Source organism: Rutidosis leptorrhynchoides, chromosome 6, assembly GCF_046630445.1.
Source record: "Rutidosis leptorrhynchoides isolate AG116_Rl617_1_P2 chromosome 6, CSIRO_AGI_Rlap_v1, whole genome shotgun sequence".
Classification (NCBI taxonomy): domain Eukaryota; kingdom Viridiplantae; phylum Streptophyta; class Magnoliopsida; order Asterales; family Asteraceae; genus Rutidosis; species Rutidosis leptorrhynchoides.
The window spans coordinates 42,359,550-42,379,299 of NC_092338.1; the positions used below are offsets into that span (position 1 = coordinate 42,359,550).

Sequence of the window (19,750 nt, forward strand, 5' to 3'; positions counted from 1 at the left end):
CAGCAAAATGTTTTGGAGTAGAATCACTACATATACGTGTGTGTGTGTGTGTGTGTCACTCCGAGGGGGGGGGGGGGTGTTGGGGGTTGTTCATGTGTTCAAATCACCAACGCGGTTAATGTGTACAAATTACAAAGACTATTTGGATAAATAAATCTTTTTTGACTATCCTAAAAATATGGTACAAATCAGAGGGACTAAACAGTTAACCTAAAACATTCCAGGTACGCTTTGCGCGATGGATGAGAGGAGTTTCTTTCTAATGGTGCGTGAGTGGCAAATGAGAGAATTCGATGCCGATATTTCCGTTCTAAAAAAATACATAGTAAACAATAAACATAGCACATAAGGTTAAGGTTATACTCCGTATTAGGCATGTAATAATTAGACTCAAGGCCCAAAAGTCAAGACGGATTAACCCAGCAAGGTAATGAAACATTAGCCCCATAATATGTTCATATTGTCCGTTATTTTTAAAGACAGTTTTCAAGTAACACAAGCAAACTCCAAGTTTCATTTACCAAAAGAAAATTAATGTATAACCTTGAGCTATAATGGTTTGTATTTGTGAAAATCATCACACATCACACATATGTACCAACTTAACCGAGTTATTACTAGATTATTTTCCAACCTCAAACAACCGACTTTTTGTCACACCAAAAAGTGTCAGCGAATAAATTTTGAAACTGAAACATCTTATTAGAACATCAAAATTACGTCAACGTGATTATAACCTTCCTGGTACTCTTTCAATTTCAAATAAAGTGTAGAAAGAAAATCTTGTAAAGCAGTCTTAGATGTTAAAAGCAAATAAAACCATAAAGTAAAAATGTAAAATTGAATAAATCTATCTATTTTACAGTAAAATCCAATCACAACGACATACATTAGACAGTCACGATCTACGTGATAAGTCTACTGAAATACAAAGACGATGACAAATTAATAACAAAAAGAAAAGAAGAAAAAAAAAAGTCCATAAATTATTAACTGATGCGTCAATTTGGGAATCGTAATACACACGTAGGGCTAAACAAGTGTTCATGTGGTAGCAGCTGATTCGAGCCAACTCACCTACAAAAATAGAATATTAAAAAGAAATAAAGTTAAAGATAAAGATAAAATTAAAATTGTACATTGTTATAGATGCTTTTTGATGCTTTGTGTTGGTTCCATTAGAATTAGAATTATATGCATCGGTACTCGATGAGACCGATATCATAGTTTTAAGTGATGATTGTTAGTATTTTATTATGAATTTTTTTTTCTCATAACTATGCTTAAGAATATAAAACACGAGTAATGTTTTTTTATTTGTGCATAACTAAATAACTAAGGCTACAAACTTACACAAATGTACCGATGTCGCTCACAAACTCATTTCCGTCATACTGTCGTCTACCAACTTTCAAAAAGTGTACCGATGTAAACAAAAACTTTCAAAAAGTGTACCGATGTAAACAAAAATGACTTGCTACCGGCTAAACTGGTTAAGATCAACACGTATCATTCGTGGAATGGATCTCAATTCTTGAAAAGAAAAAAAAAAAAAAAAAAAACAGGTCAAAACTAGTATGTAACAGGTCAAAACTATAAAATGTTGATATTAGCACATTTTTTTAAAGTTTATACGCAAGTAGGACGAAAATGAGTTTGTGGACGATATCGGTACATTTGTGTTGTGTAAGTTTGTAGCCTCTTTAACCCTACCTAAAACTACCTCAAATCACTACATCTCTATTTATAATGTAAGATCACTCTTGCCGTTCCAAAAAAAAAAAAAAAAAATCACTAAAAACTCTGAAAAGTTTCTTAATTAGCCCAAAAGGATAATAATAGAAAAATTAATTTATTATAAATATAATTTAAAATAAATATAAATGAAATAAATATATGTTTTGTGATATTTGTGGTTAGCCTCTAAGTAAAGATCTACTAGGCTCTTCTCGATTTTTATGAAAAAAATAAGAAAAACAAGAATGGATAGTGATATTTTCAATAATGAGTATGATAAATCCACTCACTTTATGTATTGACATATTGTATAGTACAATTTTTCAATGAATAAAGTGAGTAAATTTATCAAATACATTATTGAAAATATCAAACCCAAAAAAATTGAAGATGAATGAAAAGGAAAAAAGTGAACGTTTTCAACTTAAAAGCAAAATGAAATAAAAATTAGAATTTTTTTTTTAAAGACAAGCCTCCCAAAATGTACAGTACGCATGGGTCCTTTTAGAACTTTGCAATCATATTCCTACCAAACCACCCCTTGTAGTTGAATAAAGATTAGAATAAAATCATTATTCTCATTTTTGTTCTTTCTTTCTTATCAAAACTCAAAAACACTAGAAACATTTAGTTTCTTTCAATTTCATTTCCTTTATCTTCGTATTGTATCATCATTTTTTCTTAAACATATATATATATATATATATATATATATATATATATATACATATATATATATGAGCAGGATCAATGGGGAAGTAACCAATCGGGGGAAGTAAAAAAAATAATTTTTTTCGTTTTTTTTGGAATTTTTTTTCCGGCATAAAGATTACACGAAAATATGAACATTTAGAAGAGACACTTGATGAATGTTATTATTTAAGCGGGAAAACGATCGACAAAAATAACATTCAAGATAATATTGTTCGTGAAGAATATGAACGTTTTTTTTATGTTGTGTGAAGTAAAATTTAGCCCGATTTAGAGTTTAGGGTTTAGGGTTTAGTGTTTTGGGTTTATAACCCTAAACTCTAAACCGTTCGTGTTAAAAAACTCAATCTAAATCCTAAATCTAAACCCTAAAAGAGTTTAGGGTTTAGGGTTTAGGGTTTAGTGTTTTGGGTTTATAACCCTAAACCATAAACCTTAAACCCTAAACCGTTCGTGTTAAAAACTCAATCTAAATCCTAAATCTAAACCCTAAATCTAAACCATAAACCCTAAATTTCTAAACCCTAATATCTAAACCCTATAAACCCTAATATCTAAACCCCAATAGCTAAAACCTCAAAATACGATCGAAAAACACGATAATTGTTATATATTACTTTTCGAGCATTTTCCCGCCAAAATAAAAACATTTATCACAAAGTGTCTCTACTAAATATTCATATTTTCATCTCATCTATGATGTTCGTGAACAAAGTTTTTTCAAAAAACGAAAAAAAAAAAGTTTTTGCTTCCCCCGCTTCCCCCCGAATGGTTACTTCCCCGTCTACTTCCCTCTTGATCCTACCAAAATATATATATATATATATATATATATATATATATATATATATATATATATATATATATATATATATATATATATATATTATACTCTCATTGTTCAGTTGCAGAAAAATTGCTTAATTGACAAAATAGTCATTTTACCATTACTTTAAAACCAAGATTTTTTAAAAAAATAGCCTTAAGGGCCGACTTAAAAAACTAAAATCAAGCTTTAATATATTATACATCGAGATGGTTACTATTAGTGGGTGGTTGATTATGCTCAAAATACAAAAATTTTATGCACGTCTAAACTTCTTAAAGATAGTCCTAAGCCTATCACTATGTTCCAAGTTTAAATATAAAGGAAAGTAAAAGAAGCGAAGATGATTAAAAGGGAAAGAAATGAAATTATTTCAATTTTGAAGGAAAGCTTGAAAGAAAAATTAATTAAATTTTCTCTGCACTTTCTTTTCTCTGTAAAATATCTCCAAACACCATTCTTTTTAGTTTCTTTCCATTTACTTTCTTTTTCTTTCTAAATTAAAACTCTGGATCATGGTAAAATGTGGATTATCAAATTTCCATTTTAACTACGTAGTATTTAATTTTAAATTATAATATTTTAAAATGTGGATACAATTTCTCGATTGGTGGAATCAAAACAACATAAGTATCTCTAACATCAATGATGCCATCATCTCGGATCAAGGCATATCACATAATTCCATTGGTTCTTCAATATGGCAAGCTGCTAAATGGATTGCGTGCTACATTATTTGGAAACATAGGAACTTAAAGATTTTTTCCGGAAAAATATGGAACCCCGCTGTGATAATCTCCGAGATCCAATCTCAAAGCTTTAGCTGGATCTCAAATCGTTCACGGAAGAAAACACCTATCGATTGGCATCAATGGCTACTCAACCCGTCATTTTACGTGTCACCTCCTTCAAACCGCATAGGCGTCGGTCGTAACCGCATAGGCGTCGGTTAACATAACTTAATTCAAATCGGGATGGTTTCGTTATTCTATATAGCCTATGTGGGTTAGATTAAATGGGTTGGTTGTGTGTCAACTTTGTAGTCGCTTGATCGGCACGGTTGTCCCCTCCTTCCCCGCTTGTTGTTCTTTTACGCAAGTTCGTCCCTCGTAGTGTTATCTAGTCTACGTCTCCCCCGATCATAAGTTCAGATAATTATTCCATATTTTCTCAGCTGATCCGTTTCGTTTATAGCATTGTATAAAAGCATATAGGGACTTGTATTGTAATATTCCATATAATAATAATAATATTTTTGCTTTTCAAAAAAAAAAAAAATAACTGTCTTGCTAGAAATTTGTATAGAAATAAAACTGATAGAAGTTGGTTACAAGTGATTATTCACCCTAAAAAAAGAAAAGAAAAAAATCCAAGCAGATTATTGGTGTGGTTTAAGGAAATAATAATCAGCAAAAACTTACCATGATAATATTACTTGGTAATGACATAAATTGCATAAATAATCCCAGGAAGCCATCCAAGCAAAGTCAGCAAAACACATATCCAAAATTCAGCCTGCAAATCAACGCACCATACACAAATATTAATTATTATTTCTTAACTTCTAAAAAATAACTGAAAATTTAAAAGTAATAGAGACTTACATGACAGCCAAACTTGAGGAAAACACCAAGGGGTGGAAGGATGATTGCAAGAATGATATCTATGAAAGTTGCTGTCGACATTTTGCAAATTTTCTGATTTTCTTAAAAGTTTCTATGATTTATGATTTTTGTGATATTTTGTAACTTATGTGTTGCCTATTGTACCTATTTTATAGCCATGAGGTACACCGGGACACGTGGCTTGTTATGGATTATCTATTTTCATTTTATTTAATTTAATTCTTACCTGTCACCACTTAAAATGTTTTTATAAAGTCTTTTGTTTGCTTGTTAAGATAAAAATGTCGACAAGTTTTTCTTAAAAGCTAAAATTCTATTTTAAAATAAACTACTCCGTAATTGATTAATGTGATTTGGTCGGCGTACTTGTTTCGATAAACTGGTCGACAAGTTTTTTATCCTACTTTATCTACCTCTACATAGTTTTGTACTCTTGTTTGATTAAGTTGCTTAAAATTTTTGTATTGTTTTTTATTGTTTATGTTTGACGTCCTTTATGTCGGTAAGACGGTAACTTGAACTATAAATTCAAGCCACAAGATAAAGTTTATACGTAGTATTATGTAAAGAGTTTGGCAAGCAAGACTTGAATATGTAAAATAACATATGTAAGAATAAAACGAAAATTACATATATAGTAATGTAATATAAGTAATTTTGTAATTTCTTATTCAACCACAACTCATAAACTTATGTTGGTCCGATTAAGGATCATTAACAATCATATATGAGCAAGATCAAAGACATAAAAGATAAACACGATGAATCAAACATAAATTAATATTATTAATATATATAAACGTTGAACTTACGATTAATTGATTTAAACAGATAAACGTCGATTGGTTATGGGAGATCGAGCATGATCTTCCCTTAACAATGGATTGCCAAAACACGGCTCACCAATTAGGGTTTGGCTCTTATCTCTTAACCCTAATGAACACATAAACTGGTATTTATAGGCAAACTAGACATTAACCCTAATGAGTTTAACTCAATGAGTCAATGGGCCTCTTAAACATTATGGACCAATAGTTACGTACATATGCTCCTGTAACTGGCCAGTTTCATGCGTATACATCAACTAGGTGTACAATAAAATAATAAACGTTATTTTTCTAGCGACAACCATACAAAATATGCGTTAACAACTTATTTTTAAAAGCTACTTCTAGTAACATATTTTTTTAAAGCTTATCTTTTTTAATAAGCTCTTCAAACTTCGTCTACAAACAATTCTTGCTTGAAGCTTATTCTTTCAAAAAAAAAAAAAAAAACAAATAATGCTTGAAGTTTGTGTTGAGATATGAAAACTTTAATCAAGGAAAGGAAATCAAGATTACTGTAGAGATAAGTTTTTCTTGGAATTTAAGTTTAACTTGTAGAGCAAGTTTCTAATTTTAGGAAAGTTGTTTACTTCAAGGCAAAGTTAACTTGTTCAACAAGTGCTAATTGATTTTTAGAATGTTTTTGGCTTGAAGGCCAAGTTAACTTGTATAACAAAGAACTAGGTTTAATGTTTCACTATATGTAGACCCCTAGCCTCATTGGTGAGGTCGAATTTTGAGCCGGACCTAAAGAGGGTGTTTAACCAGCCTAAATTTTGCATCTTGGAGAAAATCAGTCGGGATCCAAGGATTTGGATGCCGAATCCGATACCGGGAGCGACCCAAGATTTGGGTGCCGGATCCGGTACCGTGGGTGCCGGACCCAAGATTTGGGTGCCCGAACCGATATCTGAATGTCTAGGACTGGAAAGACTCCTTTTAAGTTATATAATTGTCCAGGGTGCCCAATACTTGGTCCGACCTGTCCTAAGCTGGTTTGCCAGGTCCTAACTTGCATTGTACGGACCGGGTACCCTTCGCCGGACTGGAGTTTAGTGCGGGGGCCTGTGATGACCCGGAAATTTCTGACCAAATTTAAACTTAATCTTTGTATGATTAACATTTCCGACACGATAAGCAAAGTCTGTAAACTGAATCTCAAAATTTTTGAACTACTTTCATATATTCAAATACCTTTCGGTTGTTCTTGACAATTCGCGAACAATTATATGTATATGATACATATATATATACTATAACTTGAAAACGTAACAATGTATTAATTGTTTAATACCGTACATTAAACTTATTGGTTTAAATATTTATTTAAATATATATGATAAGTTAGAATATTAATTGTATGAATAACTTGCGACGTATATTTTAAAACGTGTTTAAAAATATTGAGAATAGATATTAACTTGGTTATGAAACGTTTGATAAATACTATTATATTAATAAATAACGAGATAATGATTTATAGAAGTAAATGACCAAAACACTCGAAAGATTAAGATATACTTTGAGTGATATAGTTTATGGATAATTTAAGGCTATATTTTGACAAAGGTACGTGTCACGAAACGTAAAATGCAAGTTTTCTAAGTGTACAAAAATGCATTTGAGAAACCGAAACCGGGACATAAGTTGAGTAACAACGTACGAGTCATCGGAACGAAAATTACAGGTCAACTATGCACATGAATTTAATATAATATATAATTAATTATATAAATTAAATATATTATATATATTTAAATAATATGTCGACAAACAAGAAAACAAAAGTATGTGAGCTGGATCAGAGGGCCATGCGATCGCATGGCCTTGAAGCACAAATCCCATGCGATCGCATGGGGTGCTTTTTCAGAAAAAGTTCTATAAATTGCACGATTCTGGTTCAGTTTTCTCACACTTTATATTACTCCGTATTACTTATGTTATTTATTTAATTTATTATTTATAATTATTATAATTATTATTATAATAATAATAATAATAATTATTATTATTATTAATATTAAGATTATTATTATTAATCTTATTATTAATAGTATTAGTATTATTATTTTTACGATACAAAAATAATAATATATATATAATATCACGACGGAGGGATGTCCAAATGATTTCGAAACGGGTTTTCGAGCAAGCTAGAGCTAAGGAAATTATGGGTTATTGTCAAAGAGGTTATGGGTAATATTCGGGGGTATATTTGTGAATCAAACCTAGTGTTTATCATCTCTGTTGCGTCTACGTAATTTCCTACAATATTAAATCTCAATATTGGTACGTAAGCACTCATATTTTATCTTTTATATATTAATTGTGTATCCATATCTAGTGCTCGAGTATATATATTTATACATGCTTGTATGCTAAATTTCGTCGCTAAATAGTTTATAATGATTCACGAATTAAATACATATATTACTGGTAAAAGGTATATGATATACATGTTTTTGGAAAGCTGGCGAAAAATCAATAACTTTTCATTTAGATATCGAATAGTTTCGATGAACGGATTAAAAGATACGATCAACTGAATTATGATTGACGTTAAATGGAATTGCTTTTGAATCTGCAATTAATATTTAAAACAACTTGTTTGCAAGATTGATAAATTGGATTTTTGAATATTACCAACCGAGTAAATGAATCCTTATATAAGGTATGTCTCGTTTTGTTAAACTATTGTCAAAATTGAATTTTTGAAACGACTTTGGATAACTTTTGTATGTCGATCTCGAGCATTAGGATTGTGATACACTATGACCTGACCTAGCTTGATAGACATTTATTGACCAACATATATTCTCTAGGTTGAGATCTACGGTTATCTGGTAATCCGAGTTTCGATCACATTTTGGTGAACAACTTTATATGCTGCTAAGGTGAGTTTCATATGATCCCTTTTACCCATTACATTTTTGGGCTGAGAATACATGCAAATGCTTTATTAACTGATTTACAATATTTATATGCGTGAGTTTCATTTGCTCCCTTTTTAATTGCTTTGGTAATATATATTTTTGGGCTGGGAATACATGCACTTTATTTTAAACGCAATGGATACAAGTACATACTAAATTCTACACCGAGTTTGAACCGAAAATCCCTTAGCTTTGGTAACTAGTAACTGCCGGTTATAAGAACTGGTGGGCGCGAGTAGTTATATATGGATCCATAGGGCTTGACATCCCCGTCTGTTCCAGGTATAGAAACCCTAGCCTGAACTATAAAACAGACGTATGCTATTTGAGTTTAGTACACGTTGGTTTGCGTGTATTGTACATGTTGGTTGCATGTATGTTAAAACAGGGGTACTTATTATAACGTTAAAGTTTAGTTACCAGGGTGCTCAATCTTGTAGAATATTTTGATAAACGTTTCTGGATGAAACAACTGAAATCTTGTGATCCATCTTTATGTACAGATTATGCAAAACATTAAAACTATGAACTCACCAACCTTTGTGTTGACACTTGTTAGCATGTTTATTCTCAGGTTCCCTAGGAGTCTTCCGCTGTTTGACTATATGTTAGACAAGCTATGTGCATGGAGTCTTACATGGCATATTTTTCAAGGAAACGTTGCATTCACCAAATCATCACCATGTATCTTATTTTGACTGCATTGTCAACGGAAGTACTATTGTAAACTATTATTTATGGTGATTGTCTATATGTAGAAATCATCAGATGTCGAAAACCTTTGATTTAAATATTCATTTATGGTGTGCCTTTTTAAAAGAATGCAATGTTTATAAAACGTATCATATAGAGGTCAAATACCTCGCAATGAAATCGATGAATGACGTGTTCGTCCATATGGATTTGGAGTGATCGTCACAGTTGGTATCAGAGCGTTGGTCCTAGCGAACCAGGTCTTGCATGAGTGTGTCTAACTGATAGTTGTTAGGATGCATAAGTAAGTCTGGACTTCGACCGTGTCTGCATGTTAAAAGTTTTGCTTATCAGTTCTTGTCGGAAATTATATGCTTATCATTCTTAAGTCTAGACACATTTTCCTGCATTTATTGCATAAATAGTGTATAGACAAAAATACATATCTTAGCGTATCTGTTACTGTAAACTTTTCCTGACATCTTCCGAAAATTTCTCCGTGATTTATGGAATTTGGTATTATATATACATATGTAAATTATGTATTGAAGAATACCAAACTAAATTCTATAATCTAATTCATATAAAAAAAATCATCTCCATAATTATACAAGATGGATCCCGTATCTAGTTCAAAATCCTTAAACTCCGACAGCTATTCCGATATGGATATTCACCTGAATTCCAAAGACAGTGTAACAGGAATGGATCAACCAATCAGCCATCACCTATTCTGGATGAATTGGAGATGGGTTCGTAGCCTACTTAATTATTGGAGACAAGAAGAAGGCGATCCCTTCCATCCACCACATTGCCCTCTGGGCGAAGAACCTGAAGCACTTACCGGCGAACCTGTTCATAATACTATTTTCTCTCTCATCTCCAGAATATCTCGTCATGATCATATACTCTCTCAAATTCTGGATCTTATTCATCCGCTCGTCCGAACCGCCAATCATCCCGGTGTAGTAGAAGAAGTCAACGAGCTTCGTGCTCGGGTAGTGGCTTTGGAGAATATAGTGCAAGGGTTACAGGCACCAGCAACATCACCGGCATCAACAGTACCACCGACAACAACGCCAATAGTACCATTACCACCACCAACAACATCCACATCGCAAACCTCAACTTCACAATCTGTCCCACGAGCATCAACGTCATACGCACCGTAGTTACCAAGAAATACCAGCAACAATAACCGATGAAGTATTAACTCATTTCTCCTGAAGAAATTTTATGTATATTTAATATATATGAATTTTGAAATCAAAATAAATCTTTTTGTACCAAGTTATTACGTGTGAATCTTAACTGGTAGGTACTACTCGGTTAATTCATATTACTAATATGCTATGATGTACATCCTTCGTTAACGACTTAACCATCGTTAACTACAATCTCTGTTTCCAACTCAATGAATTCCATTTCATAATAAACTAAGTATATTATTCAATTATATGGTTGATTTTATACTTTCATCTTCGATGTATTCGAAACTTTCTAGAAAACATCATTCGTACCTTGTGAAGTTAGCAAGAGTTCCATGAGCACCAACATGATTCACTGAGAAAATATCAATAAAACTGAGTATTGATTACATTAGTGAAATACTCCGTAAAGATTATTAAATCTTTAATATTTTAGAGATTATTCATTTCTAATTCAAGTCAAAAATCAAATGAGCTTAATATGATATTAACTCATCAAATCTGTATTACATCTGAACAAAATATACATACATATATTTTCGTAAAAACGGTAATAAAAATTCTTTTGTACAAAATATTACTTGTGAAATCTTTAACGGGTAGGTAATTCCCGGGAAATATATAAGTTCACAATTAATATGTTATACTGTACATTCTTCAACTTTGATTCAAAAATTATTAACTATGCTCACAGCAATATACAATCGTTTCCATACAAATTCAATTACATATTCTGATATTGACGGATCAGAATCCAAGTCAAGATTTAACGGGTAACATCATTCTTAGATCTCTACATCTTTCAAAGCTATACTTTGACTTCAAAAATGTGAAAGATCCTTTAGCATTGTTATTACTGAAAATAACCTTGCAATTTCTTTTCAAAGTATCCAGTATTATCAACCGTTCAACCAGTCAACGACGACCTTTCAGACTTGTAACTTTGGCATATACATTTTTGTTATCGGGGAATCTTTCATGTTCCACCACATTAGCAGTAAATTTACCAACAACTTCATTGATCTTTGACCTTCCGAAAAATCCTTATACTCATTGAAACCGTATCATGTACTCATCCGCATCTTGTAATGGCAATTGCCATACCAACTATCGGGAATTAGCAATCAGTATTTTGAAATCTTGTAGCACGTCTACGCCAACAGTTATATGTGTACATATAACGTCTACCTCCTGGACTTACATACTTCGAATGTGAAGTTTCCGAAAAACACCCCAAACTACGAAACTAGTTCTCCGAATTTTGGAAAAATGTTGATGAAGCAGCAAAAACTATAAACGACCTTAACAGTCAAAAATTTGATGATAAAGAATAGTATGGTGGTAAAGCTGAGAAAAAGAGAAGGTTTGGAATTAAAAAACGGATTGAGCAGACCATGAAGGAGGCTGTGGACAAATCATAAAGACTAAATCTACCTTCAAAGAATGCAAATGATTCAGAGTCTGCTGAAATCATTAGCGAATACCTTGCTCCTTACTCTAAAACCTTTGCGGACAATATTCTTCATCATCATCTTATCTTAAATATTCTAAGATATCATCGTATCTCCCATTATAAATATCCTCCATATTTCTGAAGATATTTTTCGAAACCATTCTTATCTGAAATCATTACCTCTTCGCGCTATCTGTGTTACATCATAAAAGAAACTATTTTAGTTTTTAAAATCTGAAAAATTCGAAAAATGGATGTTTTGAAGTAATGTTGGGAACTGAAGCATGAGTTAGTATAATATAATGACACTTGATCAACGTGATTATATTACAGTAAGTCATGTTGAGTTTCTAATGGAACGTGACAAAGGTTCACATATCATACCCTCATCATGAACCATGTTACATAACTCTTTTATTCTATTTAACCTCTAAACATATAAAGAAAATATTTTTCTTGATGATTCGGTCTTTTTCGAGGTATTCTGGTAATTTGACAAGTCAGATTGTGCCATTACCGTTTCTTTCTTAGAACATTAATTATGTTCATTCCGAAATTCATACCTACGAATTCTGGACCATTATTCGCTTGACTTAAAGTCGGGAAGAGAGAACGGAAGCATGAAGCTCCGAAATATAACGGAGAATATAAAGCCCTATAACAACCCCGAAATTACAAACCATGTATATCAATGCGTATAGCAATATAAAGACACGGGAGAATGAAAAACACTATAACCCCAAGGTAATGGTAGAAGAAAATAACTTCCTTTGGTGGTAGATGAAAAAGAAGAATGACAGATATGAAAGTTAAAAGTATATCAAGAATCAGAACTGGATGAAGCATTTCACAATCTTTTGAAGTATGAAATGAGGAAGAAGATGTAGGAGTGGTGAAAATAATGAAACGGAAGTAGTTAATTTATAGCGAAATATCAGACATAACAATCGAGGCAGATTACGCATTTAATCAAAGGAAATCATAATTTCCTTAAATTTCGAAGAATCAAATCTTATTATGAAGATTTTCTATTCCTTAAATTTCGGAAACCAATCGTTACTACGTCAAAAGATAAGACGAATCTCTATTTCACTCTATTATGATAACTTCTCTCATACGCTTCGAGTAATTGGATTGTTTTATCCATATTATTCAAACAGTGATAAAACTCTATTTATCGACTCATATACGGCATGAAAATTTTTTTATTGTTAGTCATAACGACCTCACTCAAATTTCGGGACGAAATTTCTTTAACGGGTAGGTACTGTGATGACCCGGAAATTTCTGACCAAATTTAAACTTAATCTTTGTATGATTAACATTTTCGACACGATAAGCAAAGTCTGTAAACTGAATCTCAAAATTTTTGAACTACTTTCATATATTCAAATACCTTTCGGTTGTTCTTGACAATTCACGAACAATTATATGTATATGATACATATATATATACTATAACTTGAAAACGTAACAATGTATTAATTGTTTAATACCGTACATTAAACTTATTGGTTTAAATATTTATTTAAATATATATGATAAGTTAGAATATTAATTGTATGAATAACTTGCGACGTATATTTTAAAACGTGTTTAAAAATATTGAGAATAGATATTAACTTGGTTATGAAACGTTTGATAAATACTATTATATTAATAAATAACGAGACAATGATTTATAGAAGTAAATGACCAAAATACTCGAAAGATTAAGATATACTTTGAGTGATATAGTTTATGGATAATTTAAGGCTATATTTTGACAAAGGTACGTGTCACGAAACGTAAAATGCAAGTTTTCTAAGTGTACGAAAATGCATTTGAGAAACCGAAACCGGAACATAAGTTGAGTAACAACGTACGAGTCATCGGAACGAAAATTACAGGTCAACTATGCACATGAATTTAATATAATATATAATTAATTATATAAATTAAATATATTATATATATTTAAATAATATGTCGACAAACAAGAAAACAAAAGTATGTGAGCTGGATCAGAGGGCCATGCGATCGCATGGCCTTGAAGCACAAATCCCATGCGATCGCATGGGGTGCTTTTTCAGAAAAAGTTCTATAAATTGCACGATTCTGGTTCAGTTTTCTCACACTTTATATTACTCCGTATTACTTATGTTATTTATTTAATTTATTATTTATAATTATTATAATTATTATAATAATAATAATAATAATAATAATTATTATTATTATTAATATTAAGATTATTATTATTAATCTTATTATTAATAGTATTAGTATTATTATTTTTACGATACAAAGATAATAATATATATATATAATATCACGACGGAGGGATGTCCAAATGATTTCGAAACGGGTTCTCGAGCAAGCTAGAGCTAAGGAAATTATGGGTTATTGTCAAAGAGGTTATGGGTAATATTCGGGGGTATATTTGTGAATCAAACCTAGTGTTTATCATCTCTGTTGCGGCTACGTAATTTCCTACAATATTAAATCTCAATATTGGTACGTAAGCACTCATATTTTATCTTTTATATATTAATTGTGTATCCATATCTAGTGCTCGAGTATATATATTTATACATGCTTGTATGCTAAATTTCGTCGCTAAACAGTTTATAATGATTCACGAATTAAATACATATATTACTGGTAAAAGGTATATGATATACATGTTTTTGGAAAGCTGGCGAAAAATCAATAACTTTTCATTTAGATATCGAATAGTTTCGATGAACGGATTAAAAGATACGATCAACTGAATTATGATTGACGTTAAATGGAATTGCTTTTGAATCTGCAATTAATATTTAAAACAACTTGTTTGCAAGATTGATAAATTGGATTTTTGAATATTACCAACCGAGTAAATGAATCCTTATATAAGGTATGTCTCGTTTTGTTAAACTATTGTCAAAATTGAATTTTTGAAACTACTTTGGATAACTTTTGTATGTCGATCTCGAGCATTAGGATTGTGATACACTATGACCTGACCTAGCTTGATAGACATTTATTGACCAACATATATTCTCTAGGTTGAGATCTACGGTTATCTGGTAATCCGAGTTTCGATCACATTTTGGTGAACAACTTTATATGCTGCTAAGGTGAGTTTCATATGATCCCTTTTACCCATTACATTTTTGGGCTGAGAATACATGCAAATGCTTTATTAACTGATTTACAATATTTATATGCGTGAGTTTCATTTGCTCCCTTTTTAATTGCTTTTGTAATATATATTTTTGGGCTGGGAATACATGCACTTTATTTTAAACGCAATGGATACAAGTACATACTAAATTCTACAACGAGTTTGAACCGAAAATTCCTTAGCTTTGGTAACTAGTAACTGCCGGTTATAAGAACTTGTGGGCGCGAGTAGTTATATATGGATCCATAGGGCTTGACATCCCCGTCTGTTCCAGGTATAGAAACCCTAGCCTGAACTATAAAACAGACGTATGCTATTTGAGTTTAGTACACGTTGGTTTGCGTGTATTGTACATAACGTTAAAGTTTAGTTACCAGGGTGCTCAATCTTGTAGAATATTTTGATAAACGTTTCTGGATGAAACAACTAAAATCTTGTGATCCATCTTTATGTACAGATTATGCAAAACATTAAAACTATGAACTCACCAACCTTTGTGTTGACACTTGTTAGCATGTTTATTCTCAGGTTCCCTAGGAGTCTTCCGCTGTTTGATTATATGTTAGACAAGCTATGTGCATGGAGTCTTACATGTCATATTTTTCAAGGAAACGTTGCATTCACCAAATCATCACCATGTATCTTATTTTGACTGCATTGTCAACGGAAGTACTATTGTAAACTATTATTTATGGTGATTGTCTATATGTAGAAATCATCAGATGTCGAAAACCTTTGATTTAAATATTCATTTATGGTGTGCCTTTTCAAAAGAATGCAATGTTTATAAAACGTATCATATAGAGGTCAAATACCTCGCAATGAAATCGATGAATGACGTGTTCGTCCATATGGATTTGGAGCGATCGTCACAGGGCCCTTGCCTATTTTTAGTTTTTTTTTCGAAAACTTGTCTTCATATTTTGCTCTAACTTTTTCGTTTCTTGTCTGCTTTTGACGAATTTTGCACTCACACGTTCATAATTCGATTATCTATAAGATGGTATTGGGTAAAATCTCATTTTTCAATTTCACGGGATTATTAATTTGAGCGTAAGTGAACCGTCTTTATTGGTTAGGCTCTGATTTCTTCGTTATAAGTCCATATTCGTTGATTGGTGTGCCATTGTCTTCGTTTTTTTCAAGTTTTTCAAAATAAACTAATAAAAGGGTATATTATAACTTATATTTTATTTTTCTTGGTTATATGAGAGAGACAACGAGGGTCGAAACATTACTTTTTACGTATTAGCACATAGGTTGAGAAATTGATAGTAAGCTCTCAAATTTTCAAAGCTCCTTGATCAAGACCGTGGGTGATGGTGCTTTAACTTCATTCTGGGAAGAGTCGTGCAGTGGCTGTTTGATACTCCTATTAATGTGAAGTTTCAAAGATTGTTTAACTTGGAGGCGGATAAAGGTGCTATGATTCGGGACAACATTACTTGGAAGGATTCGATGTGTCAAACTACATGGACTATACGTGAAACCTGACTATAAAAGCATGAGATGATCTCACTATTTTACTAACAGCTTACATTCTTATTTCATAAAGGTCACAGGATGTTTGGCATTGACGATTATATGGAAGCGGGAAATTCACCGCAAGGGATGTGTCAAATTTTAAGATGACAAGCTGCTTCTCGACAATAATTCACGGCTCAAAACTCTGAGGAACAATGTTGTGCCTTTAAATGTTAAAGTCTTTATGTGGAGACTATTCGAAAACAGATTCCGGTTCATGTGGAACTTGATAAGAGAGCCTCTCTCTCAGAGAGGTATTGATCTCGACTCTGTTAAGTGTCTGATTTGTGATGACAATGTAAAATCCATGGAACATGATGTTTTTTTGCAAATGTCGAATGGAGTTGTGAGAAAAAATGTATAAATGGTGGGGGTTTGGTGTTATGTAAAGCTTAAACTTAAATGAAGCCTTTCGTGGAAGAGCAATCGACAAATGACTCTGTTAGGATCTAAAATTTGACAAGTGGTCGAGTGGTCTTGTGCTTACTTAATGTGGAGAAATAGGAACTGCAAAGTTTTCTCGGGTTGCTCTCTCTACCAACTTGTTACCCGTCTATTATTTCGTGTATATAGTGTTAGGGTACTCGAGCCATGGTGTTGTTTATCGTCTGATGCTTGATGTACTGTATGTTTGGGTTTGGGCATTTTTGACCCTCCCTTCTATTTAATGAATTCTTTTCTTGAAAAAAAAAGACTTCCTCTCTATGTAGAAATCAAAATCAATGTATCAATCCGTAACACTTTTTTTGTTATATAATATGGTTAAGTTAGATAATTGTTGAAGATAAAGATTTTTTCAAAATTTATAGATGAGTATAGATGAGTGTTTAATTTAACCGTTCATAATTAATTTAAAATTAAAATTTTTAACTTTAAAACTAGTTATCAAATTTTATCCCACCTTTTAATTGTATTTTAAATTAATTTTACTCCAACTTTAAATTCATAAAAAGTAGCTAATATCCGATTAGATCAATCACATTAAACCAAACTACCATAAAAAGATGATAATCAACACAACAATCTACAAGTCTATTAAGGAAACAATAACAAAAATTAAGTAAAGAAAAAAAAAATTAAAGAAAAAATAACATATTCACTAAAAGATCAATTCAACATTTTAATAAACGTAAATAAAAACCCACAACCAACACAATTACGATGTTTCATCTGATACGAGTCCACGTACCAACCTAACACAAAGAAAAAGCGAGCGTCATTAGTAAAACAGTTGAATCACCGTTTAATGTTAATTAAAGTACAATTAATTACTCTATTTATTTAACCACATACAGGTAACCACTTGTTTATATCCAATTAAAATTCACATGCAAGCATTTTACTCTATTTTTTTTAAACTACGATTTTTTACATCAATAGATCATTTTACATCAACGACTCTTATTATTACACGTAACACACACCTAACACACCTTCAACATTTTACTCTATTTTATTTGGTTTATTGAAAAACTAATTTTGCTAAAAATAGTAAAGTGAAAGCCCCTTTAACGTCATGTATGAGCAATATATATTTTCTTTGGATCTCTCCAGAAAGACAATACTCGATATAATAATAACAAATCAACAGTGAATATAATTATATTATGATAATTAAATAATTAATAATTGATGTATAGTACTATATAGTATATGAAGAGTGATCGATATTTTCACTTTATTTTCTGATACATCGTCCATTTATATCTTTGCATCAACAATTTATAGTGTACAATTTAAGATGCACTACTTTAGCGGATTTATCCAAAAATCAAGTGAAAATATCATTAACCTACACTTATATGAATGGTTGTTATTAAAAGAAATTACCATAAGATAGATTTAATATAATCACTTGGTGATGGCATAAATTGCATAAATAACACCAGGAACCCATCCAAATAAAGTCAACAATACGCATATCCAAAACTCCACCTGCAACCAACAAAAGATCCCTATTATTTATATAATTATACAAAAAAAAAAAAAAAAAAAAGTTAAACAGTTAACGAAATTATCACACTTTAACGCATCCAATAAATTATAAATTATAAATATAAAATTCTATCAACCGATGTGAGATAACAATTCAAATGCAACAAAATTAAACAATATTAACTCTTCTTTTAAACAATTTTCTATAGATAAAATCAAAATCACATTTCAAATAAATAAATACTCCGTATAATAATATGAGAATATATATGAGTAATTAATTAATTAGAGATAAAGAATTACATGGCAACCGAATTTGAAGAAAACGCCAAGAGGAGGAAGGATGATTGCAAGAATGATGTCGATGCAGTTTAGTGTACCTTCCGACGGCATCTTTACACTTCTCTTTTAATTGTTTTTATTTTTATTATTATTTTGAGTGTGTAAGTGTGTATATTTCGTATAGAATTGTAATGCAATGCTTGTGATCTAAATTGTAAGTTGGTTGTTGCCAGTGGCCACGATTTATAGCACTCACTGCGTGGTGGGGTACACCTGGGACACGTGTTTCCAATGCTTTTCTTTTTATTTAATCTATTTATCAAATATCGAATTATTACGAGTAAAAATCATACTAAATAAATATTGAATTGTTGAATTTGAATATATAATAATAAATAACATACGTAATGAAATATTTATTTTCCTTTTTTTTTTTTTTTTTTTTTAAAGTTTTGGTTGAACAGGTATCAATATCTCCTATCTCTAAAACAAAACAACTAATTTTATAAGATTGGAGGTTCTTCTAATGTTTTGACCTATAAGATAGTTAATCGAAATTGAAAAATAATCGATCGAAAGATCGTCGACGGTAATGAAGAAGGTGATCAATTAATGTGTTTGGTTATTTTTTTTGTTGTATATTTAAAGATTCACGTTTTAGGTTTGATTAAATGGTTGATATGATTTGTTTCGCGTTTGTATATCGTTTAATTTATAGTTAGAGGCTCGATGATAGATAGTTTTAGAGTTGTTCTTTATGCGTTCTAGGTTCGAGCCTCAGCCTCTATGCTTTCGTTTTGCATCTTAGGTTGGGAACGTTTTCTTTTGGAAAATGTTCTTGTTATCTT

General features: G+C 31.3%; 1 protein-coding gene across 1 annotated transcript; it reads right to left on the minus strand.

Moving 5' to 3' along the window:
* Window positions 1-816: 816 nt before the first annotated feature.
* Window positions 817-5,022, minus strand: LOC139852414 (hydrophobic protein RCI2A). The gene is made up of 3 exons (XM_071841704.1): window positions 4,879-5,022; window positions 4,696-4,789; window positions 817-1,077 (listed from the first exon to the last, which is right to left on the minus strand). The coding sequence occupies exons 1-2, from the start codon at window positions 4,957-4,959 to the stop codon at window positions 4,706-4,708; spliced, it is 165 nt and encodes a 54-aa protein (XP_071697805.1). The 5' UTR covers window positions 4,960-5,022; the 3' UTR covers window positions 817-1,077; window positions 4,696-4,705.
* Window positions 5,023-19,750: the final 14,728 nt, after the last annotated feature.